The sequence below is a fragment of the Hippopotamus amphibius genome, chromosome 9 (assembly GCF_030028045.1).
Source record: "Hippopotamus amphibius kiboko isolate mHipAmp2 chromosome 9, mHipAmp2.hap2, whole genome shotgun sequence".
In the NCBI taxonomy this organism is placed as follows: Eukaryota; Metazoa; Chordata; class Mammalia; order Artiodactyla; family Hippopotamidae; genus Hippopotamus; species Hippopotamus amphibius.
The window spans coordinates 140,344,691-140,371,999 of NC_080194.1; the positions used below are offsets into that span (position 1 = coordinate 140,344,691).

The 27,309-nt window shown below is 56.5% G+C and overlaps 2 protein-coding genes and 1 long non-coding RNA gene across 11 annotated transcripts in view; 1 reads left to right on the forward strand and 2 right to left on the reverse strand.

Annotated features, from left to right (window-relative positions):
- Positions 1-307: 307 nt before the first annotated feature.
- On the reverse strand, positions 308-12,067 carry LOC130828989 (uncharacterized). Its single transcript, XR_009047443.1, has 3 exons — positions 11,750-12,067; positions 2,729-2,822; positions 308-642 (listed from the first exon to the last, which is right to left on the reverse strand). It is a non-coding gene; the product is annotated as an uncharacterized LOC130828989 (long non-coding RNA).
- LOC130828988 (uncharacterized) lies at positions 5,250-11,727 on the reverse strand. Of its 4 annotated transcripts, none has more exons than XR_009047441.1 (2): positions 10,625-11,727; positions 5,250-7,472 (listed from the first exon to the last, which is right to left on the reverse strand). XR_009047441.1 is itself a non-coding variant. In XM_057695063.1 (2 exons), the coding sequence occupies exons 1-2, from the start codon at positions 10,085-10,087 to the stop codon at positions 5,962-5,964; spliced, it is 579 nt and encodes a 192-aa protein (XP_057551046.1). In that variant the 5' UTR covers positions 10,088-10,521; the 3' UTR covers positions 5,250-5,961. The 4 variants fall into 4 exon arrangements, 2 of the variants coding, with proteins under 2 accessions (XP_057551046.1, XP_057551045.1); XR_009047442.1 differs by lacking the exon at positions 10,625-11,727 and adding an exon at positions 8,280-8,338; XM_057695063.1 differs by lacking the exon at positions 10,625-11,727 and adding an exon at positions 9,662-10,521 and having other exon boundaries at positions 5,250-6,114.
- A 488-nt stretch (positions 12,068-12,555) lies between the features above and the next one.
- Positions 12,556-27,309, forward strand: part of TNRC18 (trinucleotide repeat containing 18) — an 89,113-nt gene continuing 74,359 nt past the window's right edge. For 5 of the 6 annotated variants that reach the window (XM_057695054.1, XM_057695057.1, XM_057695055.1 and 2 more), the window contains exons 1-2: positions 12,556-12,956; positions 14,869-15,304. In XM_057695054.1, coding sequence (XP_057551037.1) covers positions 15,118-15,304 — 187 coding nt within the window. In that variant the 5' untranslated portion in view covers positions 12,556-12,956; positions 14,869-15,117. The remainder of the gene's footprint in view (positions 12,957-14,868; positions 15,305-27,309) is intronic. The other variant, XM_057695060.1, reaches the window with a different exon arrangement.

A 27,309-nucleotide genomic window follows, 5' to 3' on the forward strand; every position in this document is an offset into this window, starting at 1 on the left:
CCTTCCCCCACCTGGGCCTCCGTTTCCGCATCAAAACAAGACCCCAAGACATAGCAGTGCTGTTGCCGCCACCACACCCGGGCAGCACAGCAAAGGCCGTGCAGGAGGACGTCTGGGCCTGCCAGCTGTGGCCTGGGTGACCTGGGCGGAGATGGCCCTTCCTGAGCCCCATCGGCCTCTTGGGGTGGAGATGATGACACAGCACAGGAGGTGACCCTGTGTGGCTGCAGGGCAGCAGCCAGTGTGGGAGGGGCCCCGCAGAGGCAGATCCCCGCAATCAGGATGCAGGTGCAGGTAGTTTATTTGGGGGGCGACCCAAGTTAGGTAGGGGAGAGACGTTGGCCAAGAAACACAACCAGAACAGGGTGTGTTATTTTTTTTTTTTTTCAATCATTTAAAAAAATACTTTTATTTTTGGCTGCATCGGGTCTTAGTTGCGGCATTCGGGATCTTTTGTTGTGGTGCACAGGCTCTTCGCTGCGGCACGTGGGCTTCTCTCTAGTTGTGGCATGCTGGCTGCAGAGCGTGCGGGTGCAGCAGTGGCAGCACGTGGGCTCAGCGGCCCCTCGGCACGGGGGATCTTGGTTCTCCGACCAGGGATCGAACCCGCATCCCCTGCACTGGAAGGCGGATTCTTAACCACTGAAACACGAGGGAAGTCCCTTTAATAATTTTTTAAATCATTTTTTTAAAATTGACGTATAGTTGGTTTACAATGTTGTGCCAATCTCTGCTGTATAGTGAAGTGACTCAGTTATACAGGTATAGACATTCTTTTTTTTAAAATATTGTCTTCCATTATGGTTTATCCCAGGAGACTGGATACAGTTCCCTGTGCTCTACAGTAGGACCTTCTTTATCCATGCTAAATGTAACAGTTTACATCTTACCAACCCCAAACTCCCACTCCATTCCCCTCGCCCTGCTCAGGGGGCGTGTTATTGGGCTCAGCCTGATGGCGACCCTGGAGACATGTAGAACCTGGCAGGGGAAGTGGATGACCTCACTCTAGTGTCTGTTGAGGGGTGCTGGGGGAACTTCCCGTTCCTCCTGGCCTGCCTTGCACCTGACCAGGGGAAGCCCCCCAAGTCACAGCAGCTTCTGACTGCAGGCCCTCCGATTAGGGGATGTGAGCACTGTCCCTACACCACGAGACCTCAGTCTCCCTTTCTGCATCATGGACAGCTGGAGGGCCCCAGCCCTTCTGCAGGAGGGCTTTCGAGTTGTGTCTGCGCTGGGATAAGGAGAGGGGCAAGGGCCCACGGTCAGTGTTGTGGGTGGAATTGCGTGCCCCACAAAGGTATGTTAAAGTCCTGCCCTCTGGAACCTCAGTATGTGGCCTTACTTAGAAATAGGGCCATTGGTGATATAATTAGTTAAGATGAGGTCACACTGGAGTAAGGTGGACACAATCCAATATGACTGGTGTCCTTATAAGAAGAGAAGAAACACAGAGACAGACCCACACAGAGAGGAGATGCCACGTGAAGACACAGACACAGAGGGACGCTGGCCTTGTGACTATAGACACAGAGATCAGGCTGATGCAGCTTTAAGCCAAGAAACGCCAAGGCTGCTGGCCACCCCCAGAGGCTAGGAGAGAGGCCTGGAGCAGATTCTCTACCAGAGCCCCCGAGAAGGAGCCAACTCTGCTGACATCTTGACTTTGAACTTCTTGCCTAAACTGTGAGAGAATAAATTTCTGCTGTCTACAGCCACCCAGTTTGTGGCCATTGTCATGGTGGCCCCAGGCAAGCAATAGTTGGCTTCAGTCCTGTCCTGGTCAAGACATGCTGGGGCATGGCCTGGGGACAGGGCTGACCACAGTCCACGCAGTGCCAGTTGGGAAACCATCCTTTCCTGAGCACCTGCTTGGTACCCAGCCCTCACTAGTATAGGAAGTAGGGCGGTGGTCACCTGGGGCACGGGGCTTCCTGAGCGCCTGCTAGTATTCAGAATGAGCATCTCGGCACCATCTGCGTGGTCACTGTAGGCACACACACTCTCACTTGATCCCAGGAAAGGAGGTATGTTCAGCTCTAGTTTACAGACAGGTAAACTGAGGCTCAGAGAGGGGAAACAGCTTGTAAACGTCACCTACCAAGTGAAAGGCAGAATCAGGACTTGAACCCAGGTTGGCTGACTCCTCAGTTCCCTCCTGTTTCCTCCGGTCATTCAGTCAGCACCCCCACCCCCAGCAAAGGCAGCCTTACCAGGGATGGACAGAACAGAGTTCGACCCCCAGCTCGGAAGGGGTGACATTGCATCTCCTTTTCTGACCTTGCTTTGGAAGTCACAGTGTCACTTCATGTGTCTGGTTAGCCTCCACTGGGAGGAATGTCAAGGTCACAGTGTAGAAGGGACACACGGCGTGGCCATCCCCAGAGGATACAGTGTGTCATGACAGCCAGTCGGGGAGCCAGGCCCCATGCCCCACAGCATGGCATTTTGTCATCTGGAACTGGTACTGTGACCTGGTGTGCCGGTGTGAGCAGGATGTGGAGAGAGAGATGGAGAGAAAACAAGAGAGAAGGAGCAGAAAGAGGAGGAAGGGGAGGGGAAGGTGGGGCAGTGATTGGAGAAGCCACAAGGTTTGTGGCCAATACAACCCCCTTGGTGAAGTTCTGCCTCTTGGGCAAGGCTGTGTGATAAATCTCATCCATCAGTCATTCCTCAGGTCTGATTAGATCTTGCCCTTAGAGAAGAGTGTGATGGGGAGACAGCTCACCTGCAGTCTGTTTTCTGTCCCACATTATCATCTCTCCTGATAAACTGCTGGGGAATTGCTTCTTTCTTGCTGCAGATGTGAGGCTGGCCATATCCTACCAGAGAAAATGGATGTTTGTAGGAGAGAATGGGGCCAATGGAAAGCGAATTAAAATTGAGAGGGAGGGAGGGGTCATGAGAGGGAGAGGACAGTGTATCTCCTTCATCCATCCATACCTGAAGGTGTTATACTTTTGGGCTTCCTAGTTGTGGGACCCACTTAAAACATCTCTTTCTTGCTTTAGGTTGAGGCCCTGCATGGTCTGGCTCCTCCCACTGTTGCTGGGCCTTCTCCTTGGCAGGGCTCACCACACTTAAAGAGTTCTTTGTTAACCAGCTGGCCCTCTCACTGGACTGCAAGCTCCATGAGGACAGGACTCTGGTCCACTGTGTTTATCACTTTATCGTCAGGGCTTAGCCTGGAGCCTGAGCAGTAAGTATTTTTTTTTGGGGGGGGGGGTGGAGGGGCTGTGTTGGGTCTTCATTGCTGCATGTGGGCTTTCTCTAGCTGTGGCGAGTGGGGGCTACTCTTTGCTGCAGAGCTCAGGCTCTAGGCATGCAAGCTTCAGTAGTTGTGGCATGTGGGCTCAGTAGTTGTGGTGCATGTGCTTAGTTGCTCCACAGCATGTGGGATCTTCCTGGCCCAGGGATCAAACCCGTGTCCCCTGCATTGGCAGGCAGATTCTTAACCACTGTGCCCCCAGGGGAGCCCCAGTAAGTATTTCTTAAATAAACACAAGTGGATTAGTACAAGGAACGATAAGTGCTCTGGCAGTGAAAGTCCTCTGTGCAATGATCCTCTCTTCCCTGTGATGGCCTCACACAGAGGTGGGCAACCCAAGAAATCTAAGTGGCTTGGGGTGCTGAGTTACCACACGGAGTTCAGCTGCCCTGGATGGTTGCCCAAGCTCAGAGCAGACAATGTATTGGGGAGAATACATTTTTATGTGTTAAGCCGTTGAGATGTTGGGGATTTTTGTCACTGCAGCATAACCTAGCCCATTCTGACTGATGCACCAGCTTCACATGAACAATAGCAGATATGAACTCCTGGGGACTACTGGCTGGGCTGCGACCAGTCATCCTCTAGATGCTGTCCCACTTCTGCTCATTTGCGTTTCCCGCCTGACTCTTGTGGGTGCTTAAATTTGGGATGATGTGGGAATTCCCTGGTGGTCCATGGTTTAGGGCTCTGTGCTTTCACTGCTGAGGGCGCAGGTTCAGTCCCTGGTTGGGGAACCAAGATCCTACAAGCCATGTGGCTCCGCACAAAAAAAAAAAAAAAAAAAAAAATTGAGATGCTGTATTCGTTTGCTAAGGCTGGTATAACAAAAGGTCACAAACTGGGTGGCTTAAACAATAGAAATGTATTCTCTCTCAGTTCTGAAGGATGGAACCCCAAGATCAAGGTGTGGGCCGTGTTGGTTCCTTCTGGGGGCTGTGGGGGAGGATGCATTCCAGGCCCCGCCTCTGTGTGTGTCCTGTTTTTTTGTTTTTTTAAATATTTATTTTGGCTGCACCGGGTCCTAGTGGCAGCACATGGGATCTTTGTTGTGGTATGCAGTATCTTCAGTTGCAGCATGCAGGCTTCTCAGCTGCGGTATGCATGTGGGACCTAGTTCCCCGACCAAGGATCGAACCCAGGCCCCCTGCATTGGGAGCGTGGCGTCCCACCCACTGGACCCCCAGAGAAGTCCCTGTGTCCTGGTTTTATGAGGACACCAGTCATATTGGATTAGGGGCCCATTCTAGTCCACTCCACGATGACCTCATTGTAACGACAGTTACAACAACCCTATTTCCAAATAACGTTACACTTTGAGGTATCGGGGGTCAGGACTTGAACATATGAACTTTGGGAGTTATTCAACACACAACAGATGGCCTCCCAGAGGAAGGTCCAGGGGAGCTGGGCCAGGGGAGCCGGGCTAGACTGGGGAGGGTAGGGGAGAACCCACATACTTCCAGCAGAAGGAACCGCATAAGCAGGCCTTTCTGGCAGGGCTCTAGAAGGTTCTTAAGAGACTCCACGTGGCCACGGAAAGTATGCAAGAGTGTGTGTGCATGTATAGTGGGGGGCCTGTCCCCTTGCGCCTCTCCAGGGTGGAGACAGACGGAGACATGCAGAGAAAGTGGAGGGATGCGGGAAAGCGGGGGGTGGGGGGGGGCCTGTCGGGTTTGATCTTTGTGGGTTTGTTTTTGACTTTCTGCTGACTCTGGAAATGGACGGACCTGGGCGTGGGGGCGAGAGAGAGGCAGGAAGGCAAGGGAAGCTTTCAAAGCTGCAGCCCTGGGAAATGTTTTTATTTTCTGCTTGAAAGAAAATGCCAAAGAAGGATTAAAAAAAAAAAAAAGGGGGGCGGGGGTGATGAGAGTGAGAGACGTGGGGGGGGTGTGTGTGTGTGTGTGTGTGTGTGGTGTGTGTGTGTGTGTGTGTGTGTGTGTGTGTGTGTGTTGTGTGAGAGAGAGACAGAGAGAGACATCCTGGGAGTCTGTGGGGGTGGGAGGCTCCCGGGAGACCTGGGAAGAACGGTTAGGCCCTGCTGTCCCGTCCCTGGAGATGCCACCAGGGGCCACAGGGCACTGGCTGGGAGCACCGGAGGTGCAGAGCTGGGCTGAAACCTGTCTGGCTTCCTTGTTGCCACCCAGGCTGGGTGAGCTTAGGGAGTCACCCCACTCCTGTGGCTCATGGGGACCCTTTTGATGACTGTGTCTAACAGGGGCACAGCCGTGTGGGACAGAATGCACGTGCAAGGAGCAGCAACAGAGGAACGCCCAGAGACTGCTGGGGGCGGGGGGGAGGGGTGCAGTGTGGGGTGGTCGGAAACCAGGAGACCCACAGGGAGATGGGATTCTCCAGGTGTGTCCTGAGCCCGACCTCCACCAGGTATGAGCCCTGGCGCCCTGAACTCCTGACCACAGCCCCCTCTCAGTGGGGAATGCGGGCCAGGCTCCCTGGGCTAGCCTGACCTCGCTCTGCCCTTACCAGGCTCAGGCCAAATGGGCTCCCGTTAACCTCTGACCTCTGTTGCCCCCCCACCCCCCGGGGCAAGGGCAGGAGAGAGGCCGCAGAAAGTGGAGAGAACGCACAGGCCAGGACAGGGAGGGGGCCGGCCGGCTGGGTTAGTGCAGTCGACCGGGTACCTTCTCTGAGCTAGTTCTGGCCAGGCCGGGGGCTCCCAGGGGTGCTGGGGTTCACATTGGTATCCCCGCCGCCCCACCCGGCTCAGCTGACGGTGCCTGCCGCTGCGTCTCAGCTGTGTGGGTCTCTTGCTTCTCTTTCTGCACCTCTGGTTTCTGGTCTGTTAAATGGGCGTGACAGTCCCTGTGACGGAGGGCTGTCCAGGCCTGCACGGATTTGCAGCAGAAGGAATTTTCAGACTGAAAGAGAGGACGCTGGAGGGCTCTGCTGTGGAAGGGGGTGGGATGGGCTGGATCGGCAGTGGCCATGTGGGTCAGGGCGGTGGGAAGGGATGGCGGCGCCTCTGGGGGCCAGGCTGGTGGTGGAACTTGCTCCTCAGCGTGCACAGGCCTGCTAGGCAGCGCTCAGAGGCCCAAACAAAGCTGCGATCCGGTAGCAGAAGCGTTCCTCGAGACCAGGCAGCCCCCTCCCACGCGCACTCCCAGGCGCAGCACCCCTCCCCAGGCAGGCACAGCCCTCCCCAAACACACGTGCTGCCAGGCCCTCCATTAGTCACCCTGGCGCTGACATACATAAATCCCATTCGTCACACTCTCACAGACTGGCTCTCGGAACACACCCAGGCACACCCGGACGAGGAAGCCCCCAGAGAGGCCTTGTCTGTCCCTGGTGTCTCTTCCCCAGTGCCTAGAACAGTGTGGGGACCCTGGGTGCTCAGTGAACACGCGGTTAGCTTCCCTCAAAGCAACCATCTCCCACAGCCACCCCCCACAACCCGGCAGTGCCAGCCCCCCAAATAACCAGAGCCGCCTCATCCCCTCTGGGCATACAAGTACCACGATAAACGCCCATGAATGCCCTTGGCCAATCCCTCTTCCGCTTCTCTCTGGAGGGGGGCACGGCTGGCATGGTGTCCCCCTCCCCATGCCTGTCCTCCAACGGGTCTAGCAGGAAATCCATTCCCCAAGGTCAGCAGAGCTCCTCAGCAGGCGGCCCCTGTGCTGATTTATTGGCGGTTTATTTGGAGAAACACGATCGCTCTTGGATTCTGGGGGAAAAAATGCTCGCGGTGGACTTTAACCTTGGGCTGAAACCGCAGCGCTTTGTTTTCAGAGGCGCTTCCTGGGGCAGCCCGGGGCTGGGGCCCAGGGGGGAGGCGCGGCCGGAATGTGGCTCTGCCGCCTCTTCACTCCCAGGTTGCGTTCCGCCACTGAGACCAGCGCTCAAATTCTTCTGGGCTCGACCAGCAGGCCTCCGTCCCTCCAAATGTGCTTTTAGAAATTCCAGGAAGGAGCCGAAGCTCCCTGGGTGAGTGTTTCGCAGCAAGGTTTCCAAACCCTCCGCCTCTGGCATCTGCCACGTGCCAGTTTGCCATCGTGTCACTGGCACAGGGAGGCTCTCCAGAGGCACCCAGGAGGGGTGAATGCCCCCCCCTCTGCGGTTGTCTCCGCCCGAGGTCCTGCGCAAGAGGTGGTTGTTTGGAGGTGGCTGTCCCTGGATCAATAGCCACGCGGCCTACTCGGCTGATGCAGGACACCAGCTCCGTGGCCTGTTCCCCGCCCCTCTGGCAAAGAGACAAACAAAGCTGGTGACATTAAGCATTATTACTGCAAATACACCCTGTCTGGATCTGTCCCCCTTTACCTTCCTCTCCTGCCTGGGGTAGAAAGACCACCGTCCTTAACATGCTACCAGCGCTGGACCAGTTCCTGCTTTCTGAATGGTTTGCCTATTTGCGCCAAAGCGGGTGGCTGACGAGGGTGCCAAGCCGGGGCCAGACGGGGAAAAAGCTGGGGTATCCCCGGCAAGGAGAAGATGGGTTGGCACCGGTGGCGAACCAGATGAGTCCCTGCCTACAGGCAAGGCGCCTGCAGACACCCTTCAGAAGAAAGTCCCCCTTTCCTCACGGTGCGCCCGCAGAGGGCTCCAAGGGCAGAACGATGGCCCAGGATTAAAGCACGGTCTGACTTGGCGTACCCCCCCCAAAAATAATAAAAAAAATAAATAAAAAATTATAAGCAAAAAAAAAAAAAAAAAAAGCACGGTCTGTGGAGGGGTGGCAGGCTGAGTTCTGGGAAACCACTGTGACCCTGATGTCGCCCCTTGATGGTACAGGTAGAGCCAGAGTTGGGCTCAGGGGGGTAGCACTGGGCCCATCCCAGCCTCACGTAGCCTTCCTACAAGTAAGCGTCCGGCCCGGGGGCCCCCACCCCAGGCAGCGATGTGGTGAGGCCCAAGCCGCCTCAGGGTCCGGTGGCCGCGGGGATGGAAGATGGTGGCACCGAGTGGACAGGGCTGTTCCCTCTCTCTGGCGAACAGGGAAGCTTCTGGCTTGACTCCCTGCGCAGTCGCGGGGCCCCCAGGCCCTGACCTGGAGAGCAAGGCATCCGGTGGGGTCTGGACGCGGGGAGGACTGGGAGTACCCGCGCCGAGATTTATGGCCGCAGCCAGCCCCCTGCGCTCGGAGAGTGTCTCCATCCCCTTAGAGCCAAACAGTAGAGTGGAAGACCCGACCCGGCCGGGGGAAGAGGCCAGGGCCGGAGGCGGAGCCGAGAGCCGCCGGGATCTGCCAGGGCCGGCCTGGCGCTGCGGTCCAGGCTCTGCCCGCCCTGCGCCCTGGTCCCTGCGGCTTTCCAGGCTCCGGCGCCGCGTACTTGGTCTTCCCGGCGGGTCGGGACTCATCTGGGCTGGCCTGGACTCATCTGGGCTGGCCTGGCCCGAACCTCGGCTCGGCGCCGAGTCGTGACTGGGCCTGTCCCAGCAGAGGGATGGCGAGCCTGGCTTTCCCGGGCGGGGCCTCTCCGGGTTTTTGCGGCACCCGGGCCGGGAGCTCCGCGGTTGTCGGACCTGGAACCTGGCGCTGAACAGACCGCGTCACGGCTTCCCGAGCGGGCAGCAGGGGCCGGCGAGGGCCCGAGAGGCTGGGGGAGCGCGGGGATTTGGGCCTCCACCGCGAAGGGCGGTTCGGGGGGCAGGGGCGGTGGCGCGGGCGTCCCCGCCTAGGAAAGGATGCCGCTTCTCGGGGGAAGGGGGTGAGGGAGCACGCGTCCCGGCGGCCAGCCACACCAGGGCTTCGGGGAGCGCCGGGTGCGGCCCTGAGGAGGGGAGGCCCGGCCGAGGCGCAGGGGGCTGAGCGCGCGCCGCGACAAAGGCGCAGCCCGGGAGAGCCGAGTCCCCGGCTGGCCTGTCCTTTGCTTTGAAAACGAAGTGAAAGAGCGCTGTCAGTCAGGCCGCGTTCACGGCGCAGGAGGCCTAGCGGCATACAAAAGGGCCCCGGCTCCGGCGGCCCAGGCGGCCGCGCACCACAGCGCTGGCCGCGCCGGGCTCTCCGCGAACGGAGGTGCGGGGCTGCGACGAGTTCCCCGCCTTCGGCCGATTTTCCGCCCGGCCAGTACAAAACACACACACATACAGACATACAGACACAGACACACACACACTCTGCGTCCGCACACTCTTTTTGGCTGCGGAGCTGCCGAGTAAACACGAGCATGTGGGGGCGGGGCGGAAGATGGCGGCGGGGCCGGGACGACCGCGGGCTGCGCGCCGCTCCCCGCGGGGCGCCCGGGCCGGGGTGACCTCGGTGTGGCCACCGGCGCGGGGAGGGCGTGTCCCCAGACCCCAGGGCCCGGCCGGGGGTGCCCCCGAGGCCCCCCTACGAATGGCAGGGGTCCTGGAAAGAGCCGGGGCTGCGCCCACCCCCGGGCTTGGGGCCCGTCCCCCGCCCTAAGATGGCTCCCGGCCGCTGTTTACCCGGCGACGGCGGGCACCGCGCGGCGACCCGGGCGCGCGTAGGTCGTCCGCGGCCGGCGGCTCCCCGCTGCGCCCGCAGCCACGCGGCAGCTCTCCGGTCCGGCCGGAGAGCCCCGCTCCGCGACCGAGAGCCGCCGCGTTCCCCGGCCCTGCGCCCGGGCGGGCGGTGGCGGGAGGGCCGCGGCGGCGGCGGCGGCTCGCGCGGGTGCGGGTGTGTGCGGGGAGGGCGGCGCACGGGGGCCGCAGCCCACAAAGGCCCCGGGTGGGGGCGGGGGCCTCGCCTGCCCCGAACCTCGGCCCTAATGAAATGCAGGCTTGGCTCGCCACGCCGACCAGGAGCGCGCTTGCAAAATGCAAACGCCACTGGCAAACCCAGGGCCAACAGGCAGAATTGTTATTAGCAACTAAATGATTTATGGCACACATATCCCGCCGTCACAATTACGGCGTCTTGGAGCATCCAGGGGTGAAAACATTAAACATTTATAAAAATAGGCTTTTGTTTTTTTTTTCCGCCCCACAAGCCCTTTGTATTCCCCACCCCAACTCTCTCAACGTACGTATTTTTTTTTCTTGAGCTATATTAAAACAAAGAAAAACATTCCAGATCCCGGGCGGGGCATAATGGAATAGGGGATCCGTGTCTGGGGTCTGAATATTGAGCGATGGGGGCTCGGGAGTGGGAGCGTTTACTAGGAACCCACAAAGGCCTCTGGATGAAACTGGAGGTCACTCGGCGCCCACCCGGGCTGCGTGCCCACGCACGGCCCCTTCTCCTGCCTTGGCTTCCAGCAGCCTTGCGGCAGCTCAACTGAATTTACTTTATTCCTGCAGTCGCCCCCTCCCCCAAGGCACACAGACACAATACCTCCTTTCTCTAACCCCCCTCTCCTGTCCGTCTTTGCTCCTGGCCGTCCCGGGGCTTCACTGGGAGCCTCCCGCCGCCCCGGCCGCCACTGAGACCTGCGTGCCCTGCTCCGTCGCTCGTTCCCCTCGGCTCCGGCTATTTTCGTGGCTTTCTTTCCTTCTCACTCCTCCCTCCCCCACGCAGAGCTCCAGCTTCCAAAAGAGGGCAGCCTAGAAACCAGCGCAGGAGGCTCCAGAAAGGGCAACTTGAAACTGCCCTCAAGAGGCTGAACTTTTTTCCTCAAATTTATACTGGAATTAAATTAGACACCCCCAGTTCGCTCTCCAAGCCTGCCCCCCCTCTTTTTCTAAAAGTGGAGAAGAGAAAATAGAACGAATGGGTGCTAACTAGCTCATTATCCCCCCCCCTCCAGAAAAGTTGCCTTAAAAATGGATTGGGGGGAAAATAGAACGAACGATGCGAAAACGCTGAGTCCGCAGCGCGGGGCGAAAGAGCGGGCTTCTCTTGTTTTAATTAAAATCTAATCACCGCAGCTGCTCTCTGAGGCAGGCTCGGCAAGGATTTCTGCCCCTCCAAGCTTCCTTACGAGGGTACGCATTGCCTAGCCGGGCACTGGTCCCTGCGGGGCTGCCCCTCCGACCGCGTCCGCACTCCTCGCGCCCGCAGCCAAGTAGGTTGCCGCGGGCAGCTCCCGGCTACTCAACCCAGAAAGGATTTTGCTGAAAGCGCAAAATAAAAGTACAAAGTCTGGGGGATTGGGTCTCCCCTCCCCCTCCGGCCGCCGCGGCCAGCCAAGCACTTTTGGGGCTTGGCTGCTGCTTCCTCTGAGCTCAACAGATTTTCTTTCTTTCTTTTTTTTTTTTTTCCCCTGGTCTCGCCCTCCCTGGAGGGGGCGCGGCGGATGGAAGGCGAGAGAGGCCCCCAGCCAAGAGGTTTTTAATATTACACTTTAATAGGTTTCAGAAGGCCCCGTGGAGAAATGCTAATAGGCTGAAATGTCAGAATTGAGAGGGAGTCAGTTCGCGCTCAGCCGATCTAATCCTTTTTTCTGCTCTGATTTTTTTTGGGGGGGGGAGAGAAAGGGAGGGGAGCGCCCACGCAAAGAGAGCCTTTGGGGAGGGGCGCGGTGCAAAGCGCCGCAGCCCCGACCAGGGCCGAGCGGAGGGCGCGCCCCGGCCCGCGTTTCTATAGGAACCCCTTTTAGAAGATTAGAGACTCACCCGCTGCCCGCCGCCGCGGCCTCTCCAAAATATTAATCAGTAACCATCTGACACCGCGTTTCAGGGAGGAACCCGCAGACCGGGGCTAGGAAAACGGCCTTCTCGCCTGCCCATCCCACCCAACCGCGCTGTTCGGGGAGAGGGAATGAATCGCGGCTTTGTTTTAAAGTGAGGTGGGGGGAGGAGGGAAAAAGCAGCCCTTGTCCGTTTTGGCGTCTCCACCGCGCGTTCGAGAAGGCGCGCGCCCCAGGGGAGGTAGGGAGCCGGGGGCCCAGGCGCGGGGTGCAGCCCGCCGGGCCCCAGGCCCTTCCCGGCTCGCTCGGCTTGTCACCTCCTCCTGCGAGTAGGAAGCTGACAGGCGGCCCATTAAACCGCGCCTTGCAAAGCCCTGGATTGCGGCGACAACCATCTTCCTCTATTTTGATCACTCAGCCCAGACGCTGGGGGGAGGGGGGAGGAAAAGGGAGGAGGAGGAAGGGGGGGTCCGAGCTGGTGGAGGGGGAGGGCTGCCTAGAAACGGCCCGGAAAAATTCTCACCACCAGTTTTGATCATTCAGCCCCGCCGAGGGGAGCCTGGAAACTGCTGGAGCCCCTTGGTCCGTAATTGGTTTTATAGGAATGGCTGAGGGCCAAGGTGTTTACATGCGCGTGATTGGCGGCGCGCGCCGCCAATGGGTGGTGGCCGGGGGCCGGCCTGGGGGGAGGCGGGCACCCGGGAACAATGCGTGTTTCTTTGCCTGAGAGTGTTCCCCTCCCCCAGCCTCCCCTTCCCCCCCACCCTCCGCGGGATTTTTTTTTTTTTTTTTTTTTTTTAGATCCAGCGAGAGGAACTTGAAAGGGGGGTTGTGTAATGTACCTTTTCCAATCCCGGGCTGTATATGGAGATTTGGGATTCTTTAAACCGGCGCTACCTGGATTTTATTAAAAAGCGGGGAGCTCGGCGGGAGGAAAGCTGGCTTTTCCGGGGGCTGCGGGAGCCCGGCCGCGGGAGGGCGGAGGAGTTGGCGCGCCGAGCGCTCGGCCCGGGGAGCGGTTTTCTACCAAAAAAAGGAAAGGCGGGCAAAAAGTGTGAGGCGGCTGCGGGTGGCGAAGGGGAGCAGCGGCCGCGGGATGGCGGGCAGCTCGGGCGCCTAGCCGCGCCGGGAGTCGGGGCCGCCGCCGGAGTCGCTGTCGCCGGAGCCCGGAGCCGGGAGCCCCGCCGCGCCAGGTACGCCGCCGAGCCACCCGCCTGCCCCTGGCCGGGCGCAGGGGTCTCCAAACTTCTCCAGGTGGCCCCCCACCCCGCCTCCCCCTCGGGGTGCGCCGGGGATCCCCGCAGCTCTGCAGCTCCCAAGAACAGCATCGGGGGACCAGGGACGGTGTGGTGGGGCGCCCTGGGAGGGGTGGGGGCGAGTCGCTGCGCCCCGGGCCACCACCTGAGCCCCCAGCCCTGCTCTAGCCCGCCCAGCCGGGCTGAGGGGCGTCGGTTCCCTTCTCGGTTCCCGGCAGGCGGCGGGGGAGCCAGGGACGCCTAGACGTTTTCGATTATAGGCTGTTTTTAATTAAAAGCCGGAATTCAGCCATTTTAACTGCATTTAAGAGGGGGAGAAAAGTAGGGAGAACGCAGCAGAGCCCGCAGATGGCCGAGCCAGCTTCTCTACCAGAGCAAGGGTGTTCCGGGGGGCTTCACCCCGACTTCCCCAAAGTGGGGCGCTGGGGCATGCCCCAAAGCCCTGGCTTTTAAAAAGAAAGCTGCACAAAGAAAATTTTTTCTTTTTTCTTAAAAATCACGGAAAGCTCGTCGCCTCCTTAAGACATGTATCTTCGGATGTGGCGATCTTAGATTTTTCCAAAGTAAACGCGGATCTGGTAATCAGAGCCTGATGGGAGGGAGGGAGGGGGTGTTTGTAACCAAAACCGGGTTAAAATAAGCACTCTTAGCAAAGTTGGGGAGGGAGGCTGGAGGACGCCGGGGGGTTTGCGGCTGAGGGTCTGCAGCTCCGGGGCCTGGGCGCCGGGCGCGGGGCGCAGGGCGGGCACCCGGGAGCCGGTGGCTTCGGCGTGATCGGCGGCTTCTAGGAGTGCCTGGGCCTCTTGGAATCAGGAATCCGAGCTGCTGCGGGTAGATGGAGAGCGAGGGCAGGGTTGGGGTTGGCTCCCAGACCCCCTCCCGCCCCCACGGGAATCGGCAAATCTTTTAAACAAACAGCTTTAAACTGGAACTACAGGGAGATTTGCCCAACGCCGGGGGAGGCGCCCCTCAGTCGGCCCGCACCGCGAAGGTGTTCTTTGTAGGTTATTTTTGGGGTTGGGGGCAAGCTAGGGTAGGATCAAGACCTTTGAGTCCCTCCCTTCCCCTCTGACGCCCCCCAAATCCCCCCGCGCCTGGCCAAGTCCTCGGCCCGCAGGATTCCCAGGCCAGGGCGTTGGAAAATGAAACCAAAGCTTGTTTTGAAAGATTCTTTCCAGTCCTCGGGCGAGAATGCCACGTCTTGGGTCCTCGGACTCTGCGACTCACAGTGGCCGGAGGGGGCTGGCGGGAGGGGGCGATGACTCTCTTTAAAAATAATAAACCCGTTTAGCAGCCTCTCTCGTGAAAAACCTACTAATTCCGCGGCTCGGGGCGAGCTCAGGGGAACCAAACTCAGAAAAGGGAGACAAGGGTCCCCAAAGGTTAAATATTAAACTTTCCGGATCAGATAGTGACACAGTGTTTAGGGAGACATTTCGAACTGCTCACGGAAAGGGTGCATGGTTTGAAATCCCGGGGCATGTGAAGCCCAGGAATGCAACACACTTCGGAGGTTTGTATGGACGCGCCCCTGGCGCGGCCGAGGGGCCTTCCGCAGTTTCGGGAGCACCCCTGAGCTGCCGAGGCAGAGTCCGGGCTGGGGCACAGCGCGCCACCGGCCACTTTCTGAGCCCGGTGCCGTGAGTCTGAAGCCGCCGAAGGAAGGAGCATGGAATTTAACTTTTTATGGAAAAGGGGCTACTCCCGATTTCATTTCTGGCCACCACATCGGCGGCCCCCGACCCCGAACGGCAAGACGACTTTCTGAACTTGTTTCTTTTTTTCCCCCCCTTCTTTTTCTTCCCTCCTCTTCTGTTTCTTTCGCGGCCCGTCTCCTCTCCCCGCCAAGACGCCTTGTGCGCTGCCTCGCGCAGCTCCGCCTGGCCGCCCGGAGGGGCCCCGCCGCCGCCGGCCGTCTGTGCGCCTCGGGCCGCGGGCCCGTCGCCGAGCGCAAGCCCCGCCGGCCGCCGCCGCCATGCACGCCGCGGAGCCCCCGCCGCCCGAGGACTCTGGGACTACGCCGAGGCCGAACTTTTAGGTCCCGCTGAACGAGGCCCGCGGGCCGGGTGGGGGGCTGGCCGCGGCACTCCCGCGGAGGATGGATGGCCGAGACTTCGGGCCCCCGCGGTCCGTGCACGGCCCCCCGCCGCCGCTGCTCTCCGGCCTGGCCATGGACAGCCACCGCGTGGGCGCGGCCACGGCCGGACGGCTGCCCGCCTCAGGCCTGCCCGGCCCGCTGCCGCCCGGGAAGTACATGGCCGGCCTCAACCTCCACCCGCACCCGGGTAAGTGCCTTGCGCTGTGGCCGCCCCTTCTCATCCCCTCGGGATCCTGGGAGGGAGGCCCGGGGAAACTGCTAGGTCTGGTCTCCCGAGTTCGCAGCGGGGGTTCGGCCCCCTCCTTCTCCCTCGGCCGGTCCACGGGGTGCCCACGGGACGCGGGCAAGGCTCAGGTCCCGGGGCGGGGAGACCCCTGGGCCCGAGGCGGAGGCCAGTCTGGAGGCCCCGGCGGAAAGGGGTGCGCGACTCAGTTGCCTCCCCCAGCTCGTCGGGCTCTCTCGAGTCTGCCGAAATCAGAGCCACCAGCGGCGATTCCAAACCCCGGGCTCCAGCAGCTCGAGCGTGGGCTGGAGTTTTCAAAATCTGGGCGAAAAAAGAACAAATCAGCTCCATGCCCTTCGAGACATCTGCTCCCAGAGCTGGAATACTCTTCTTGGCAAATGTGCTTTCAGCGCTGTGGGCCCGGGTTCGGCCCTTAGGTTCTCAGCTCTCGTGCGGGGTCTCTCACCAGCCCGGGTGCCTGGGGTTGCGGGAGGACGGAGACCCCAGCCCCGGGAATGCGGCCTCCGGCGGGCGGCCGGCGGCCTTTGGAAAACCCCTCATCCCCCGGGAAGACAACGGCGGTGGCAGGACCCACACTCTGGGAGGAGGGCAGCAATCCCGGCCCCGGGGACCCCTTGTTCTCCGGTGGGAAGGCAGGCGCGCCGCGCGGCAGGGATGCAGACGTTGGGAAGCCGCCATCCCGAAGCTAGGGGAAGGAAGAGGCGTCGGAGCGGATCGGCGGCCACGGTCGGCGCAGGGAACACCTTGGGTCTGACATGCAAGCGCGGGAGGAGGTTGCCGAGAAGGCCCGGTGGCTCCTGTCATTTCCCAAGAGGGGCTGCCCAGGCTCAGTGGGGACCGCACCGGAGAGGGAGAAGCTTGCCCTAGGCAGGCCTCGGCCGCTCCAGTCCGGCGGGGTGGGAAGGGAGACGCGGGGACCTCCAGACCTGCCTTCGGCCGCCGCAGGAAACCCGGTGCCTCCTCCCCCGGCTGCCTCCAGCTTCTGTGCCTGGTGTCCCACGCCTCGACTTTTAAAAAATACACTTCTCCCACAACAAAGTGTAGTCTAGGATTCTTGTGACTTCCCTGGGAGCCCCCGACGCTCCCTTGGCCTTGGGGTCTTGGAGGGGACACCTCTGGCCGCAGCAGCCGCCTTGGCCCTGCCCCGCCGACCCAGCCCGCTCTGCAGCACTTGCTGTTTTTGCCTCTCTCTTTGATTTTTCTCTTGGAACTTTTCGGGAACCTGAGTCCCAGGACTCGGCGGGACAAAGGGTCTTTGTGAGGCGCCAGGCGGGGGAGGGGCACGCGCGGGGGCCGGGAGCGCGAAGATCCCCGCCTGGGGGGAGGGGGGGGACGAGGACCCGGTCGTGGCCTTGGGGCGCGCGTGTCCCCCAGGAACTCTGCTCGGGTGGCCACAATGAGTGTTAGGGTTTTCTCCCAAGTGGTGCGCTCCGGGCGATGGAGGGGTGCTGGAGACCCTAGAGGCAGGGCTGGGGGCGGCCCTGGGGTACAAAGGGCCGCTTGGACTGTTATGTTCGCATTTGCGCGCCCCCAGAGGCCGCGGTAATCTTTGTGCTCTTAGGGTCGCTTGGCCCAGCCCGGGGAGGTGGCAGGATTCTGTGGCCTAGGAGTCAGACCCCGGGTCTTTCTGGCTGGCAGAGCCGTCCCTCGCCTTCCGAGAGGGGCTGGGAGAGGGCGCCGCGGACTCGCGGTCTCCAATCGGGCTCGGGCCCGGCAGCGGCCAAGCGTTCTAATCAGAAGCCGGGAACACAGCCACGACTCAAGGGGGCCTCTGCGTGCGCGCACCGTGCCGGGGCCGCGCCGAGCCCAGTCGCAGCAGCCAGACCGCCTGAGGCCCATGGGGTGGATGGGGAGGCTGAGGCACGGGCCGAAGGGGCTTGGTGGAGGGCCAGGCAGGACGAGGACGTGCAGCGGGAGGTGGGTGGCCGCAGAGGCCTGTGCCGGCACCTTGTGCGTTACGAGCTGCCGGAGTTCTGCGTGCTCGGCGGCTGAGGTCATGGAGGAAACAGCCGCCGGCGCGGGAAGCGCTGCCTGGGAAGGGCGCGGAAGCCGCCGCTCGGGCGGGTGCTCACCCGGGAGGGAAGGGTGGGGGGCTGGCGCTGCCTCTTGCTCCCCGCATGTCCACTGGCTGCCCTGAGACCGAGGGACCCCCAGACCCTGGGCCAGCGCCCAGGCCGAGCCCGGTGCTAATCCCATGAGCCAGGAGGTGGGGACCTGCTCCCCATTCACTGCTTGGGGTGGGGACGGATTACAAATTTCTCAGCCCAGCGCCCGTCCCGCCTTCCTTGCGGGGTGCAGGTGCTCCATTTTCGCTTTCAACGGGCATCACCTTCTTGGCTGTCAGCTCCCTAAGTCTCGCCAGCGTTATCGGCCTCATCTTTATTTGTTTATGTTTGTACTGGGAAGCCTGGAGCAGCTGAGCTATTTGCCCCAGGTCACACAGCCCGAGAGGCCGAGTTACCGCTGGACTCCAGCGTGGGCGGGAGCTCAGCTTTCCAGGGCAGAGTGCTGCCGCCGGGAGCTCACAGCTGGAAGGGACCCTGGCTGGGGGGTGGTGGCTGGGACCCCACTCAGGCGGGTATTGACGGGGGTGTTGGGAGATGGCTTTCTGCATCATGGTCTGGGTGGCGAGGGGTGGTTCCTTCCTCTGCAGAAGAGGAGGTGAAATCAAGAATAAAAGGGGTTTGGGGTAAAGGGTCCCAGTTACCTTTCCCATAACCTTGAGTATTATTAGGTACGTGAGCCCTAAAATGTTCACAGCAGTGGGTGAAATGGACAAGTAAGTGCCAAGCACCTGGTGGACCTGCCCCTCTGCTCTGGGGTGGAGAGGCCTGGACTCAGTCCTCCTCACCATTGCAATTAAAGAGCTATTCGCAGGATTTTGTGCTTAGATGTTTATTCTCCCTGCCCCCACACCCCGGGCTGGCCCCTGGAGGGTATGTGAATGAGGGGTGGGAACCCAGGATCAGGATGGAGAGGCCCTGCACTTTGGACCAACCAGTGGACAATAGCGGGCTACAGGCCTTCTCCAGGGTCTGATCAGCTCTATCTCTGGAATCCAGCCTGTCAGCCTACTGGGATTGATTTAAAAAGATTAATCAGTGGGACTGGCTGATGGAGGGATGCGATCCCCAAGATAAGGGAGCTTTGCTGGGTGCATCCTTCTCTGGGCAGAGGCACAGGGCAGGCCTGGGGAAGGTTCTAGAATCTGGAAGGGCTTCCCCAGCCCCCTGGCTCTCTGAGCCTCCTGGTTCTTTAGCTCTCAGCCTCAGCGCTTTCTTCTTTCCTCACTTGTTCATTTATTCGGCAAAGGATTTCCAAGTGCCTCCTGCATGCCAGGCACTGCTCTGGCCCTGGGAATCAGTGATGACCAGACACAGAAATCTTTGCTGTCGTTGGAGCTCCCGTCTTAGTGTGCAGGGCCAGGCAGTAAACGTAAGTCAGCAAAGGAAGGCATTTTAAAGAGAGAGAGGCTGCGAAGGAAAGAAATGCTGAGGGTCTTTTTTGGCCGGAGTGGTGAGGGGCTGTGAGCCCTGAGAATGGCCAGAGCTGGGGGTGGGGTGGAGGGGTTGTGGGGGTGGGACCCTGCAGGTCCCTGAAGGCCAGTAATGAGGTCTTGGAATTTCAAACTGTGAGGAATGAGAAGGCAGTGGAGGGTTTCAAATGGAGGGAATGACTCAAATTGAGGGACATTTTACAGAACTAGTCTGAACTCTTAAAAAATGTCAGTGGCATGTGAGATGAAGGTTGAGAATCATTCCTGGTTAAAGGAGATGAAAAAACCGACAGCAAAAGGCCATATATGGCCCTCGATTGGATCTTGGATCAGGGAAGAAATTGCTCTAAAGGACATCACTGGGGCAATTGACGAAATTGGAATATGGACTGTAGATTAGCCGATAGCATCAAGTCAGTATTATGTTTCCTGGAGTTGAGCGCTGTACTGTGATTACGTAAGAGAACGTCCTTGCTCTTAGGAAGTAGGAACACTGAAGTGTTGAGGGGCAGGGGACACAGCGTCTGCAGCGTACTCTCAGGAATGGCTCAGGCAGAGACAAAAACAATATCTAAGATTTGTAGACGTGGGAGAAAACAATAAATGAAACAACTTCAAATAACATGTGGGGTGAAAAAGCAGTTCACGACTGCCGAACCTGGGGGAAGTCATATGGCAGTTGGACCATTCCTTAGTCATATTATTTTAGACTTTGCTTTGAGTTTGAAACGATTTCCAAATAAGCATTGCACAAAATGAGTCTGGATGGCTGGAGACTGGTAGACGGGAGGGAAGCAGAGAACTTGTCAGTGGTGAGGAGGCTGTCCGGGAGGTGATAGGGACTGGGGAGGCGGGGTGGGGGAGGCTGGACGTGGCCAGGGTTTGGTGCCTTGCGGAGGTGGGGCTGCTGAGATAGATGTGGAGGGGCAGATAAGGAGGACAACAGATGGATTTTTGGTCAATGCTACTTTTGGAGGAAAGGGGAGGAACAGATGTGGGGAGAAGGCGGTGATTGAGCATTTCTCATTTGACTTGGCCAGGTCAGGGTGCTCTCGGCTCCTGCTGTGGAGCAGTCTGCGGTCTGATCTCACTTAACTGCCACCAGGTCACTTGGAGCCCTGTCCTGTCTCTCACCGAGACTCTATCCCCATCGTGGACCTCCCCTGTCCTTTACTTCCCAGCCCAGCTTTTGAGGGCATCAGTGGGCGCTGCTCAGGACAGGCCTTGGGCCTCCCCTGGGGCTGCGGGGAGCCCCGGCCAGGGGTCAATCTTGGCCCCCAGGGCTAGGGTCCTTGCCACACCAGCTGCCCGCAGAGGTGTGGCATGTGACTCTGGAGGAAATCAAGGCTGCTTGAGGGGAATCACAGAAACTCACCACCTTTGCAGGCTTTGAATGCGTTTACCCGCTGCATCCCAGATTCCTTATGAGCTAATGAAAGTGATGGACCCCCAGCCCAGGATAAAAAACCTGCTTCACACACTCTCAGTAATAATTTTGCATGTTCAGGGCCTTCATGCACCAGCTGAGGTTCTATCATTTTATTTTATTTTATTTGGTTGCATTGGGTCTTTGTTGCTATGTGGGGGCTTTCTCTGGTTGTGGTGAGCGGGGGCTACTCTTCATGGAGGTGCACAGGCTTCTCAGTGTGGTAGCTTCTTTTGTTGCGGAGCTTCAGTAGTTGTGGCACGCGAGCCCTAGAGTGCTGGAGCGTCAGTTGTTACGGTGCTTGGGCTCAGTAGTTCTGGCACACAGGTGGCATGTGGGATCTTTCCGGACCAGGGATCAAACCCCTGTCCCCTGGATTGGCAGGCAGATTCTTAAGCACTGCACCACCAGGGAAGTCCCTGCGGTTCTGTCTTGCAATCTCCAGATAACTGTTGGGATCAGGAGGGCCTCAGGCCGAGGTCGGATTGCTGGAGTTTAGATCTTGCTCCTCCACTTACCGGGTGATGACTCTAAGCCTAGATTTTCTTATCTGTGAAATGGGTTCATTAGTGGTATTGAAGTGCCTGCACACAAATAGCCCTCTGTAAAAGTTACAGTAAACGTGATTGCTGTAATTATAATTGTCATTAACCAATGACTCATGAATCCCTAGCTCTAGTCTGGTCCTCTTGCAGGGCCTCTGAAATTGTGTATTTAGTCCCTCTGGGTGGTCCACAGTTTCCTTAGACTGCACGGTCCCAAACGGAACCCGTCATTTTTATTATTCTCCTTTTTTGGTACAGCGGGTATTCTGTAAAATACTTCAATCTGGAGTGGTCAGTACTCGCAGGTTTACAAAACAAACACACCCATGCCAGCACCAGCCAGCTCAAGATCAGGACATTTCCCGCATGTAGAGGATTCCCTCTGCTCTCTCCTGGTCACTTTCCACCCCACCCCCAACCTCATTCTTATTTCTGTTACCTTAGATGCGTTTTGCTTGTATCTGAACTTTCTGTGAATGGAATCACGCCGCGTGTCCTTTTTGATTTCTGGCTGTTTTCCCTCATCCTGGGTGTGTAAGATTCACCCATACCTGAGGTGTGAGGCAGGCATCAGTTTCTGGTCGCTGTTTAGCATCCCGCACAGCACAGTCCACCCACTCCTCTGTCGATGGACTTTCAGGTTGTTTCCAGTGTTTGCTGTGAATAGTGCTGCAATGATCACGGCCTTTTGGCGCACATAGGTACACATTTCTTTGGCTGCGTATATAGGATCCAGGACTGGAATTGGTGGGTCACAGAGTGTGTGTAGATTCAGCTTTTGTAGCTGTGAGCTTTCTAATGGTTGCACCATTCCCTGTCTTCTCAGCATGTGATATTGTCAGTTGCTTTAAATTCTATTCATTCTGGTGAGTAAATAGTAGTATCTAATTGTGCATGCATCCTCTTTTTTTTTTTTTTTTTCCTGCTGCACCGTGTGGCATGCGGAATCTTAGCTCCCCTACCAGGGATCAAACCCATGTCCCCTGCAGTGGAAGTGCAGATTCTTAACCACTGGACCACCAGGGAAACCCTGTGCGTGCATCTTAAACATTTTTTCCCCTCATTGAGGAAAACTTTGCATCCTGTAAAATTCACCCAGTGAAAGTGTACACTCTGCTTTATGCATGGCATAAACTTTAGAGTCAAAGTTAGGTATCATTTAAAAAGTCGGAGAGAGAAGGATTATAAAGAGAACCAGCAATCTCTTGCTGCCTTTTAATCTCTTAGCTATTTCTTTTGGCCTTTTCATCCATATTTCTCTGTAATAACTTGCTTCTACTGCTAGTTATTTTTCAGGTTTTGAGATTCTTTATTGACTTCTACAGAAGATGGGGATTTTGCATAGATGGTCCACGTCTCTATCCTGACTCTCCTATTTACAGTATGAGACCGTAGGCAAGTGTTTTTACCTCTCCTACCTTGGTTTTCTCATCTGTAAAATGGGAATAATCATAGTATCTACTTCATGAGATTGTTGTGAGGATTAAATTGTTAATACGGGTAAAGCATTTAGAACAGTGTCTGGAAAATAATTAGTGTTTGTTGCTGTTGTTGCCTTGGTGTCTTCCCTGCCCGCATTTCTACTCCCTCTCTCCTCCCCAAATTTGTGAAATACAGTTTTGTTTAAACCAGTTTTATTATTACGGCTTTGAGTTTGTAAGTGTTGTTCCTATTTGAGCCAAGCAGTATAATATTCATTTCTTTATTTCCTTGAGTTATTAATTGCCTCTTTTTTTTTTTACCCCAGTTTGCGGGGAGTTTTTAGAATCTCTGTCTTCTCATCTGTTGCTTAGATCGTTTCATTTGGTTAAATCTGTTGGATGGGCTGCCTCTTTCTTTTCTTGGAGATTTCCTTCCTGCGCTTTTTCTTCTTCCTGCTCTAGTCTGGTTTGCCTGGTGCTCGGACCTGTTCAGACTCACTATCCCCCTGTGCTGTGTTGCATCTCCTGTTTCCTGAGTCTCATTCCTTCCTTTTTCCTGCTTTTCTTCCTTGTTTTGGTGGAGCATATCTTGCATTAGCCTTCTGTGAAAGGGAACATGGAAGGCAACTTTTTTGAGGCCTAGTCCACCTGAAAATGCCTTTATTCTGCCTTCATACCTGACTGGCATCTTGGAAATAATTTGGGGAAACTAACATCACCTTCTAAATTCTAGTGCAGCTTTTTGAAGGTGTGATGTTATTTTGATTCTTGACCTTTGTAGGTGAACTTTTTTCCTTTCTTTTTACAAATGCTTAAAATCTCTTAGAACCAGATACTAGTTAAGAGCACGGGCTCTGAAATTCCTATACATGCTCTTCCAGTTACTAGCCACGTGGCCTTGAACATGTTGGCTCACCCTCTAAACTTCAGTTTTCTCTTTTGCAAAGTGAGTAATAGTGCTTAACTTTTACAGTTTGTATGAAGACTTTTTGAATTACGGTTAATTTTATTGATATTTTATAAATTCCTCCCCACCATTTTCGCTGTTCTCTCTAGTGCCTCCATTAGCGGATTTCCTGGATGGCTTATCTACTTTTCTTCTACTTTCTTTGCTATTTTTCCATCTCGTTGTTTCTTCTGCCTTCTAGATGTTCTCAACTGTGTCTTCTAACCCTGCAGCTTGATTTTTTAAATTAAGTTGTCATATTTTTAATATCTAGGAGCTCTTTTTCATAATCTGGCGGCTCCTTTTTTTTTTTTTTTCAATAGCCTCCTGTTCTTGTTTCATGGTTACATTCGGTCTCATCTCTTGGGAGATATTGTATTTTTTTCCAGAGTTTTCTTCTCTCAGGTATGGTCTCTGTTCCTCTGGGTCTTTTTTGTTCATTTGTCTTTCACGTAGGAGACTCTGCAGCTCTGCGGCTGTCTGGTGACTGGTTTTCCCTTTTAGAAAGAGGTGCTAGCAAGCTGATGGGACTGGGATCCAAGTGTGGGACTTGTTGACTGAGTGGAACAGGCAGGAGTTCTGTTAACTGCCTGCAGGGAGTTTAAACCCGGCCGCCCCTCTTCCAAGAACTAAGTGTACCTTTTAAGGATGAGGATTTGTACTCAGACCCCATTTTCACTTTGGTCCCCACACCAGCCCTGAGAATGCAGCCAAGACCCTTAAGGGCTCCATTGGTCCCCAGTAATCTGTTCCCTTTTTAAACCATGTTACTGTCGCTTTGTGACGTTCTGGGAAAGGATTTTTTTTTTTTTGGAGGGGCTGAGCACGCGGGATCTTAGTTCCCCGACCAGGGATGGAACTGGTGCCCCCTGCAGTGGAAGCGTGGAGTCCTAACCACTGGACCGCCAGGGAGGGCCCCAGGAAAGGATTTTTCCTATTAGGTCTCAGTGCCCCCACTCTGGGATCCGACCCCCTCTCCTCCCCTGGCCCGTGTGCCAAGGGACCTGGCTCCTCCCTGTCTCCGCCTTCCCCACTCAGAAGCTGCCTTGCTTTTGGTCCACAGTTCCTAGAAGGCCCTCCCTGCATCCCTACCTCTGCTTCCTCTAGGCCAGGACCTCCGCTAGGGGGAAGAGAAATCAATGGGGGAAATCCTCTGTAATTGCTTTAGAATTGAGAACGTCTGGAGCCCTGGGGCGAGGCTGGGGTGGATGCATTTGCATATCATTGGCCGGGCTGCGGCCTTGACCGCTCTGGGCTGTCTTGGGATTCCCTTTATTTAGATTCGAGCACCTACTTTGTGGGCTGGGCGTCTGGTGGGAGCGAGGCAAAGCCCTAGCCTACAGGGGGCCCAGATTCTGGGCTGGGGGAGGGGTTGCCTTAAACCCAGATGGCCCTTCTCTTGCGGTGACCTCTGCTGGGGAGGAGCTGGGAGGTCTGGGTGGCTGAAAGGTGCCTGTTGGGCTCCGACTGTCTTGGGGTCAGGGCTGGCTCCAGCAGGAGGGGAGGGAGGAGTGGGGAGCTGGAGGAATGAAGCCCCTCCTGCCTCCCTCGGGCCAGCCCTCAGGCCAGCTGGACCCTTCCCCTCCTGGGGGTGGGGGTGGGGGGGTGGGGCAGGTCGATTTGGCCCGGTGGCTTCAGAGCCTCTGCTTAGCTCCGAGGAGGAACCACTGCAGCTCAAGCTTCTCAGCCACGTGTACCGCGTGGATGGGAGCTCGGGGACGTTGGCAGTGGTCACACGTCCTGTGGCCTAGTCACAGCACCAAGAATGTACAGGGTAAGCCCCCCACCGTCTAGCTCTGTCCCCTCAGCCTTGCTGGTCTGTCTTGTGTCACCTTCCTCGGGGAGAGGGGAGTGCCAGGAAGTGGAGGACATAGGCGTGGCTCCAGTCACAGCTTCTTTCCTTTCTTTCCTGCCCTTAGTTTTACTTGATTTTATTTTATTTTTTTAAAGGTGATAGCTTTTTTTTTCCTTTAAACATTTTATTTTATTGTTATTATTTCTTTGGCCACACCACGCAGCTTGTGGGATCTCAGTTCCCCGACCGGGGATTGAACCTGGGCTATGGCAGTGAAAGCCTGGAATCCTAACCGCTAATCCACCAGGGAACTCCCCATTGTATTTTAGAGGAAGGTAAGGCTCAGAGAGGTTGTGTCACCTCCCCAAGGTCACACAGCCAGGAAGTGTGGGGTCTAGGGGCCAGACCTGAGCTCTCTGGTGAGAAAGGCAGGGGCTGGGGAGAGATGAGGTATGAAGAAGAATTTTTCTTGCTCTTCCCCTTTTCCTTTCTGCGTTCATTTTTGTTTATATATTTGTTTTGGTTTTTGCAAATTTTGTCAGTGTGAGAGTTCCATGAAAATTACTGAAAATGTAACACTTTCCATGCTTGTGTTCAGATTGGCCTCCCTCCTTGCTCAATTTTTTAAAGGATATTTTTATATTGGGGTTTTAGGGACACACAGAAATAAGCAGAGATCATAAACGTACAGTTTAATTATTTTTTTCACAAACGGAACCGACCACGTTGAGGAGGAAACCCAGGCGCCCTGTTCCGTCACCCTCCCCCAGGGTGACCCCTGCCTGGCTTAAACCACCCGCTCTCTGAATTGTCTGCTGGGGCCCTCAGGTGTGAGGTGGTAAGATTTATCCTGCCCCGGTCGCGTGGTGCCTTCTCCTTGCTGAAGGGTTTCCCTCCTGTGGGAATGTCACAATTTGTTCATCCAGGTTTTGTTGGACATTTGGGTTATTTTCCAGTTTTGGCAATTACTGGTGAGAAGGTCTTTGAATTCCAACTTGCAATCTTTGTCCACAGACCTGCAAGGGCATTGCTGGGTCAGAAAGGTTTCTAGATTCTGCCAAACTCTTTGAGAATGGTTGTGCTAATTTATGCTCCCTCTGACTGTGTAATAATATTGTCCATTTTTCCTTTTTTTTGGGCCGTGCCATGTGGCTGGCGGGATCTTAGTTCCCCAGGGATCAAACCCGTGCCCTCTGCAGTGGAAGTTCTGAGTCTTAACCACTGGACCACCAGGGAAGTCCCCATTTTTCCTTTCAGATGCGTTAACCCTTCTGGTGTGTGTATAGACGTTTTCATTCACATTTCCTTCATGGTTGAAGAGGCTGAGGACCTTGTCATGGATGTACTGGCCACTTGGATGTCTTTATTTGCCACCCTCTTGTTGAATCTTGCAGGTTTTTACGTTGTGTTGTCTGTCTTTTGTTTATTGATTTGCAGACATTCTTTATATAGTCTGGATAGAAGCCCTTTATTGGGCCACAGGTCTTTTTCCATGAGGTGGCTTACGTTTTCATTCTCCTAATGGTGTCACGTGATGAATAGACATTCCTAATTATCATGTTCTTCTGTATATTGATCTCATCTTTATGGTCAGTGCTTTTTATGGGGTCTCTAAGAAAACTTTAGCTGCCGTTGGGTCACAAAGGAATTTTCCAGTGTTTTCTTCTAGAAACTTTGGCTTTCCTATGAGGATCTGCAGTGCACCTGGAATGGATTTTTGTGTATGGTGTGAAATAGGGGGTCAAGATCCATGGCTTTTCTCATATGGGTGTCCGAGCAGACCAGCAGTGTTTATTGAAAAGACCACCCTTTCTCCACCGTGTGCAGTGGTGGGCCTGTTCCTGAACTGTCCTGTCCCCCTAGGCCTGTTCACGTGCCCATGTGCCCATGCCACACCAGCTGCATTATTGGTATTTGATAGCCTGAGTCTTCCTGTGTTATTCTTATCTTGAAGGTTGCCTTGGCTATTCTTTTTTTTTAATATAAATTTATTTATTTCTTTATTTGGCTGTGTTGCATGCGGTCTCTCTCTAGTTGAGGCCAACAGGGGCTACTCTTCATTGTGATGCGTGGGCTTCTCATTGCAGTGGCCTCTCTTGTTGCAGAGTAGGGGCTCTAGGTGTGCGGGCTCCAGTAGTTGTGGCACATGGGCTCAGCAGTTGTGGATCTTGGGCTCTAGAGCACAGGCTCAGTAGTTGTGGCTCATGGGCTTAGTTGCTCCGCGGCACGTGGGATCTTCTGGGACCAGGGATCGAACCTGTGTCCCCTGCACTGGCCGGCGGATTCTTAACCACTGCGCCACCAGGGAAGTCCCTTGCC

Coding starts and splice junctions, on each gene's coding strand:
- LOC130828988 (XM_057695062.1), bottom strand. CDS start 10,087: ATGTGTGCCATAAATCATTTAGTTGCTAATAACAATTCTGCCTGTTGG. Junction 7,473..9,661: donor GCGGTGCCCGCCGTCGCCGG/GTAAACAGCGGC, acceptor TCTCTTTGCCAG/AGGGGCGGGGAACAGGCCAC.